The sequence below is a fragment of the Nuphar pumila genome, unplaced genomic scaffold, assembly GCF_984573655.1.
Source record: "Nuphar pumila unplaced genomic scaffold, dmNupPumi1.hap1.1 HAP1_SCAFFOLD_251, whole genome shotgun sequence".
Lineage (NCBI taxonomy): Eukaryota > Viridiplantae > Streptophyta > Magnoliopsida > Nymphaeales > Nymphaeaceae > Nuphar > Nuphar pumila.
In genome coordinates, this window is record NW_028323243.1 from 1,842 (window position 1) to 10,676 (window position 8,835).

General features: G+C 57.8%; 1 protein-coding gene across 1 annotated transcript; it reads left to right on the forward strand.

The window, feature by feature from the left end:
- Positions 1-1,346: 1,346 nt before the first annotated feature.
- Positions 1,347-2,551, forward strand: LOC149810608 (uncharacterized). Its single transcript, XM_089994164.1, has 2 exons — positions 1,347-1,811; positions 2,102-2,551. The coding sequence occupies exons 1-2, from the start codon at positions 1,347-1,349 to the stop codon at positions 2,549-2,551; spliced, it is 915 nt and encodes a 304-aa protein (XP_089850290.1).
- Positions 2,552-8,835: the final 6,284 nt, after the last annotated feature.

Consider the following 8,835-nt stretch of genomic DNA (forward strand, 5'->3'; position numbering starts at 1 on the left):
CTGCACTTGGTTAAAAGCAGCAGGGTCCTGCTCACAGAAGACACGTTGTGCAGGGCATTCAACAACGCCAAAGACCAGATGGCGACAAAGAAGTGCCGGGGCAACAAGGGAGGCGGTGCTGCAACTGTGCGGGAGCCCCCTCTGAGCTCGCCGACATCGAGCAGCAGCAGCCACCAGGCGGCAGTCATGCCGAGCAGAGGGGCCGGGAACACCGGGGCTGCCAGAGCAGGGGGGCAGCGGGGGACATCCGCCAGCTTGCTGCCGCACGCCAACGGCAGGCTGAGCGTGGCGACGTCGTGCTTGACCCTGTGCGCTTTCTTATCTCCACATAGCCGAATAAATGGGCTGCCTTGCTTGCTCCGCGCTGCCGTCCCACAAATCCAACATCCAGCGCTCGTTGTGCTGGCCCATTTTGTCATGCCCATCCACACAATGTCTTTGCGGGTAGCACATGCAGTTGATGGGGTGACCAGTCAGGCCATTGGCCCTACCTAGATCCCAGATTGTCTCATTCTTACATGTGGTCACATTGCCTCGCATGAGGCTCGCCACCCGACCAGCAGGCGACTTGCACGCAGGAGCAGCTTTTCTCATGCTTGGTGTTTTGCCGTGGGTGCCATGCTGGGATGGGAAACAGTGGGATACCACTTGTCCCAAGGTTTGAAGGTGCAGTGTTTGCCTATGGTATTTGCTGGGGGGCTCTGTCGTCTTGGACAAATAGACATCTAGGTCTTCATTTGGGCTGTGTCCGATAGGGGAGTGTTAAGCAACCGGCTATCGCAGAGAGTTCTAATACTGTACACAGCTGAATGATGCCGGCACCAATCAGGTACGGTACGTGAACAAAGTGCTCACACCTTCATGGTGGCCGATGTTTTGGACGTGCCGAGAATGTGGAAAGTGCATGTTGAGAAGAGCCAACGCAGATGAGTGATAGGCTGTGAGTGCAGCGAATCGGCGGACAGAGAGCGGGATTTCGGACCGGCTGCTGGCTACGGGGCTGCAGGATTGGCAAACCTGGGGAACACATGCTACATGAACTCCGTGCTGCAGTGCCTGGGTTGCCTCCCGGTCGTCGTCGAGATCGCCCTGAGAGGCAGGGAGCAGCTGCTTCTGTGCAAGCGCAGGAACGTGGCGCCTGCTTACTTCAAGCTGGTCTCAGAGATGGCCAGCATGCGCCAGGGCGACAAGTACAGGCCAACGAGGTTCCGAGATACGGTGCGCCAACGCCCCCGCAACATCGTCACTGGCCTTTGCAGGACAATGTCTGCCTGTCACAACGCACAGCAGTGTGGTCGCATCGATCGTCCTCGCTTGTTTCTTGCAATCCACGGGTCCATGAGCTGATGCCTTATGAGGTTGCTTCCACACGCCATCATCTTGCACGTGTATGGCTTCCGTACAAGGTAGGACGGTGTACCCTGTTGTCGCAAGGGCATCTCCCCGGTTGGAAGGTGACAGGGACGCTGTTGCTTCAGATATCGGAACGGGATAAGCGATGGTCGAAAGGAGAGCAGCAAGATGCGCATGAGTTCCTCGTGCACCTCCTGCAACAGCTCCAGGCAGAGTGTGACCGGAATGTCACACAGCCTGAGTACCGGGAACTCAGCAGCAAGGGGACTGTCGCTCAGCAAGCAGCGGAAGCCATGGAAAACCACAGTGCATGGAGCAACTCCTGGGTCGATGATACCTTTGGAGGCTTCCTCCAGAGCACCACCGCATGTGAGAAGTGCGGATCCGAGAGCCATCGCTTCGACCCATTCGTCGACCTCAGCTTGGAGATGCCCTCGCGGTCCAGCTGCTCCTTGAAGGTGCGCTCACCAACGCATCCATTGTCACCTTGCAGTGACACAGCTCCTGGCTCCGTTTTGTGTATATGATGCTGCTGCATGTGAGCCCCATACGGTGACAGCAGCCCGCCCCCTCGCGTTGTGAGGGCGACCTTTGCATGGGCTTGGCATGAAACAGTGTCTGCGGGATGTGACGTGTGTCCAGATCATGTCTGCCGAGCCCTGAGCGGGAAAACATCTTTGATGGAGCGAAGTTTCCTTGCGTTGCGTGTATTGGATGGCATGCATTTGACGAGGTTCATGATGTGCAGGACTGCCTCAGAGCGTTCAATGCCGAGGAGGCGCTGGATGGCGTCAGGAAATGCGAGCCCTGCAACAAGTGCCTTCCTGCTGCCAAGCGGTTGAAGGTGTATCGGCCGCCCGAGAACCTGATCCTCGAAATCAAGAGGTTCAGGCAGGACAGCTCGGCGGAAGCGTACACAAGAGGAGGCTCCCCACCCAGGCATGCAAGTGACCATCAAGCAAGGCAGCTGTTGGCGAAGGTCGACATCCCTCGTACGCTGGACCTGAGGGAGTTCTGCAACAAGGAGGGCTTACGCACAGCTCACGATGGAGTTTACGAGCTAGTTGCCGTGAGTGAGCATTCTGGCTGCCTGAAATGGGGGCATTACACGGCCCGTGGGAAAGCTGTATCCAATCAGCAGTGGTACCAATTCAATGATTCGTCGGTGAGTCATGACAGTTGTCCTGCTGGGGCCTGATCCTCTGCTTATTATTACAAGCGACAGGGCCGGCAAATCCAGGAAAGGCAACCAAAAGACGAACAAAAGAAAAGAAAAAGGAAGACAAAGCACACAGCGACACAAAGAATCAACGAAGCAAGTCAGACCTCAACCGGGCCCTCTGCCGGCTCATCACATCCTGGCTGGAAGTTGTGTCCAAGACGCACAGCAATGCGCGAGAGAGAGTTGTAGTACATGCGCGCATTGCCCTTGCAAAGGGCGCAGCTGAGCTCCCGACGCACGGTCCGGACAAAGCTTTAGACACCCGACCCGCCGCCGCTACCAAATTGCCAAGCTCTGATAGGAACCGCGACGCCGCGACACCCATGCGGCCGCACGACTCCACAGCAAGCGGCACAAAGCCGAACGCGGAGCCCTCGCCAACCGCTTCGAAGTCCGCCCGCTTCCGCGCCTCAGCCTTTGCAGCCGCAGACCCTCCAGCCTCCGCAGCGTCTCGCATGTACGACGCAGCCGCGGGGTGCGTGACGACGCAGTCCAGGATGCGGACGCCACCGTCAGGCCAAACCACCGAGGATGTCACCCCGACGTTGACTGGCAGCCCCCTTGCGGCCCCGGGGCTGCAAGGCGCTGTAGAGCGGCTCCGCACTCGACGCGCTACCAGCGCGGCGGATGGCATGGCGCCAGGCAGAAGCCCAGGAATCATGGCGCACAATTGCCATCATCCTCTGCTTACATTCTGTTTTACAGAATGCTGCGCTGAGGCAGACTTTTTTCCAGCAGTACTTAGGGAACTGAATAGCTTGGCTCTTCCTTATGAGACAGTCCCAGAAGGTTGGTGTATAACAGGTCCAGAAGCGTGCATTGCTCTTGCGTTCGAATGCCTGTAATCGACACAATATCTGTGTTTGCCGTGAAAAGAAAGCTGAGGTGCTGGAGTCTATCCAGTCCATTTCAATGAAGTCTTGTAACTTGTGATCTTGCTCCTTCCTTCGTTTGGGAGTCAACCTGTGCTGTATGACATTGACTGGCTTTGCTCATAGCTGCAATGCAAGATAAAACTTAATCCCTTTGTGTGAGTGTGTGCAAGAATGCTGCCACTGCAGATGCCTTGCTGGTAATGCATTGCAAGAGGATATAAAAAGCGTCAGCCACGCAGTGGTTGCTAGGGAACAATGGTGCATAACAAGCGAATGGTGTCACAACTGAAGGCGCCGGAAATGGAATGAATACGTCAGCCCAAAGTAGGTGGCACTGACAGGCACCAGACCGGAGCAAGGCTGCAGCACCATGGTCATCTTGGTCACACATGCACCCTGCGGGCCGATAAAGCATGCACGAGATACGCATCGCAGGTACTTATGCGTGTGGAAGCTTGCAGGCATCAGCATCGCGGTATGCAGCATGTGTGGGTGCACATTCTGTGTAGAGAAGCCAGAGCATTTTGTGCATGCAAAAGTGTCCATGACGGCCTGGCACTCCACATTTGCCAATGCTGCGCACAACATATTGCGCTCATCAGTTAGTGGAAGTACTAAAAAGACAAACGCCAGTGATTTTGATGACAAGGGGCCACAAGTTAAAGCGCATGCTGCTCATCTGCGGGGCAACTCATATCAACACAACACAGGATGCGCAAGAACACAGAAAGAACAATTGTAGGAAATATATACGTATGGCGGCATGGCCTTGATCCGGTTCCTCAGTGGAGAAATGCTAAGCACACCGCCGGTTGGTTGAAATAATGCATGGAAAGGCCGTAGAAGGTTGGACTCGCACAGGCGACACAGGACAGCAATGAAACAGAGGACATCCAACAATCAATGACAAGCAAAACGGTCACAAATTCGGGCGCGGAGGGCCTTCATGTTTGAATCCTCAAGGCGCTGCAGCCGCAAACAGTGGGCTGCGCCGGCTGCGTTTAGTGCATAAAACGCAATTCCAGCAAGTGAACATGCAAGCAAATGCATGCCAAGGGCTGCTGGGGGCGGCTGTGCAGCCGCGCTATGCCACTGCACGGTCCTTGATGCCTCTCACAACTTGAGACGGAGCGGAGCGAAATGAACTAGAGATCCCGCTGCTGTGCCCTGCCGACCAGTTGCCACTGCATGCCTGCTCACAGGCTTTCGACACGCCTTGGGAGGTGTTGAGATACGTGTTGAAGGTGTCAGGTGCGTCTCCACGAGATGCCACAAGCAAGCTCCTCAGCCTCAGCCTCTGCGGGAAGGTCAGTGGAGGTCTGTTTGGCCTGCTGCGGCTCAACGCTCTGCTGCTGCAGCTCCTGGCGCACTTGCTCTGATTGCTCAGCAAGCGTCTTGATCGTGAATTCGCGCCCGGCAAGCTCTTGCTAGATCCTGTCTACCTGATGCATCTCCGCCAAGTTGCACACGCGCAACGGGTCCAACGTGACCCATGATAATAACCCAGAATGTGCAGTGGCTCTGGCAAGCTGGAAAAAGTGTGCAACGGCCAGATTCACCGCTTGCACTTGCGGCTTCATGGTAAGTGAGATGCTAGCAATGTTATCCTGGGGTACCAGCTGGTGCTTCATAACACGTTTTAACTCGTCTGAATCATGTCGACACAATCTCAAATCCCAGATGCTTTCACCCGCAGTCCAACATCAACCAACCTCAACACAGCCCCCTGACCAGAAAGCACGTTGATACCCCTTCACACCCCCGCCACGACAAAAATAAGGTTCTGGCATGCAGACCTGATTCCAACCCCCCCGTACCCGACCCGAACAACTGAAAAGTGGCAGCGATGCTTTTGGGGAAATGCGGCGCATGTTGCAAGGGTTGCAAAAGAGCGGCCGTGGAGATCTCTGGGAGCAGGCACAGCTTTGCACATCCCCGAGACCAACCGGTCAACAGCCCGACCACCACCTGAGGTAAAACAAACCAATGGATTAGTTCGGGGGAAGCTGACACCTACGGGCTGCTATGCGTGCTTGTCCTTGTTGATCGTGCACCTGAGCATGAACAAATTGAAGGAGAAGGAGAAGTCCCAGAATGCACTTCCTCCTCAGCCGCACTGAACGCCCCCGAGGTTTCCAGCCCACAGTCCATGAGTATGCAGACAATTAAGGCAAAAACTCACATCATAACAAACATCTGTGATGATAAATGACACGGGTGGAGTATTCAGTTGATACTTAAAGTAAACACTAGCGAAATCGTACTTATGTACTGATGGCATCATTCGCCACAACAGTACTGCGAAATCAGATCAGATCCAACCGCTCTGCAACAACGAACACACACACATAATCCTAACTCCTGAGGCTACATCTCAACACTCCCCGGAGAACGCAAATCAGAACAAGAAATGAGAGCGTTCTCTCGCACACATGGAGCCTACTGCTCCCCGACAGACAGCATTCCCAAACCTACTTGGCAGACAACGTGAGCGGGGTGAGGCAGCGCCTTGGTCATGCAATCAGATACGTTGTCCACTGATCTACAATACTCAAAACACAGCTCCCCACTGGCCACGCGATCGCGGGCGAAGTGGTGTATGATGTCGATGTGTTTGACGCGCGCGCCCTCCTTCCTGTCCTTCAGGAGAACAAGCGCCGCAGCGTTGTCACAGAATATGGTAAATGGGCCTGTCACCGGGAAGTCCTGCGAAAGCAAGCCCAGATCGGGCTCAATCTTGCGGATCGCCAGTCCTTCTCGCAATACGCTGCCTGCAGCCTGGTATTCAGCCTCTTGGGTGGAGGCCGCTGTCGTGACCTGCTTCTTGGAGTTCCACGAGACGGCGCCGCCGTACATCGTAGCAACGTACCCACTGATGCTGCGCCTTGTGTCGATACACGATGCATAATTGGCATCACACCAGGTCTGAAGGGGCACCGTGGCGCGTCCGTAGGTGATACCTAGGTGAGCCGTGTGGCCGACGTAGCGCACGAGGTCGAGCACGGTTTCCCAGTGCGTCGCCGACGGAGCTTGCACATAGGCAGACAGCGCGCCCACTGCCAGGGCTATGTCTGGCCTCGTGCATTGCGCCAAATGCAGTAGGCTCCCTACTACGGATGCGTATTCTGCGGCGTCCGCCATCAGCTCCCCGTCACGCGCTTTCCGCAGCTGTTTGAAGACAGCCGGAGCCATGGGAAGAGTACGATGCTGGCCTGCGACGCGACAAGCCTCAGCCAGGGCGCGTGCTTTATCTTCTTGGTCGATGGTGATCGTCCGGTTGACACGGTCGCGCGTGATGCGGATGCCGAGGAAGTCCTCGACCTCCACCTCCCGGATCTCGAACAACTCCCCGATGCGCTTCACCAGCGCGTCCGCCTCTGCAACCGTGCGCGCAGCCACAGGGCCGTCGTCCACGTAAAAGAGCGCGAGCACCGAGCCGTCTGGCCCAGACAAGATCCACAGCGATGGGTCACTGTCCGACTGAACGAGGCCCTCCGCGCGCAGAGTCGCCTCGAGCTTCTTGTTCCACGCCCTGCCCGATTGCTTGAGGCCGTACAGCGCCTTGCGCAGCCGGCACACCCCTGGTCCCGTGCCCGCGCCTGGGGGGCGTCGCATGTATACCTCTTCTTCCAACTCAGCGTTGAGGTACGCCGTTCGTATGTCGGACTGACGGAGTTCAAGGTCCTCATGCGCAGCAACTGCCAGGACCATGCGCAGCGTCCGATACGTGCACACTGGCGCGTACGTTTCCTCGTAATCGAGCCCATAGCGCTGCCGGTGTCCGCCGGCCACCAGCCTCGCCTTATACCGCCCACAACGCTTGCGCTGCAGCTCAAATCTGCAGGTGAGCGCTTGTTTTCCCGGGGGAAGCTGCTCAATGGTCCAGACGTCAAATTTCTCAAGCGAATCAAGCTCTTCCTTGACAGCCTTACGCCAGCTGTCGCCATCCGGGCGTGCGTACGCTTCCTCGAGCGTGAGTGGGTCTGGGCCCCACGGCGACGCATCCACTCTCGCCCGCGACGCAGCCATCGCCATGCGCTCCATGTCCCTGCGCACTGCTCCCCGCTCGGTTTCCCCACTGTTCAGCAGGGGACGCCACAGCGCACTTGCGAGAATGTGTTCTTCCTCGGGAATCGGTGGCAGTTGCAGCGGGTCGTAGGCAGACACATGTGGGGGGTGGGAGCCTCCGCTCCCGTCCAGGCGAGCAGTGTTCACCCCCGGACGAAAGAAGTTCGGCGCAATGCGCTCACGTCTGGGCCGGTTCTCGGGGGCTGATTGTAGCGGGACTGCGGGTTCGCGTGGAGCGGCCGGGTCCACCACAGCTCCAGGAGCAGCGCCGGGCTGCGCTACTACCACCTGCACGTGGTCCGGGGGCGCAGGAACCTGCGGCGCAGCTTGCAGCAGCGCCTGAGGCTGCACTTCCGCGAGCTGCAATGCGGCTTCGTCGGCAGGAGGGTCTTGTTGTGCCGGGTCGTCCGACTCCCCTTGCAGGTCGATCTCACCCGCGTCACTTCCGTCGTGCATGGGAGCTTGATGCACCTCGTCACCCGGACCCTCATCGTCACCTCCCTCGACAGTTGGCAGCGCCGCCTCGCCGTCATCGCCGCCGCCTCCCTCTGCTGCCAGCAGCGGCACGGCGGCTGGCGGCAGCGCGGGGATGTCGACGTTGGGCTCAGCCTCGTCAAAGGCTGCCGTGCGCGAGACGACAAGCCTCCCATCGTCGAGCAATATGCGGTACACGCCTGATCCCGTGGGGGGCACCAGCCCCACGAAGCGCCCTCGCACCGCTCGATCTGCGAGTTTGTGCCGCGCCCCTGTATTCGGCACGTGCACCCACGCGATGCATCCAAAGACTTTGAATCTGGTGCAATCCGGACGTGTTCCCAGCAGATGCTCATGCGGAGATACGCGGCCCCCGCGCTTGAGGGTGCAGTTGGCCAGTTCGCACGCGTGCATCATTGCATCGCCCCAACGACACTCGCTCATGTCGGCGTCAATCAGCATAGGACGCACTTTCTCCATGAGGGTTCTATTTTTGCGCTCGGCCACACCATTGGACTCTGGTGAGTAGGGGGCAGTCGGCTCGGGCTGAATCCCCTTCCCCTCATAAAATTCCGATAGCTCTGAGTTCATGTACTCTCCGCCACGGTCGTGTCTCACGCGCTTGACCACCTCCCCAGTCTGGGTTTCAAGCCAACGCACAGCGGCCTTCACCGCGGGGGGCACTTGGCTCTTTTCGCGGAGCAGCTTCACGATGGTGTAGCCAGTGAACTCGTCCGTCACCGTCGCCGTGTAGACTGCGCCGCCGTGGCCAGCAGCAGGCGTGGGCAGCGGCCCCATGACGTCCATGTGGAGCCTGTGGAGGGGGGACATTGCTGGCGAATC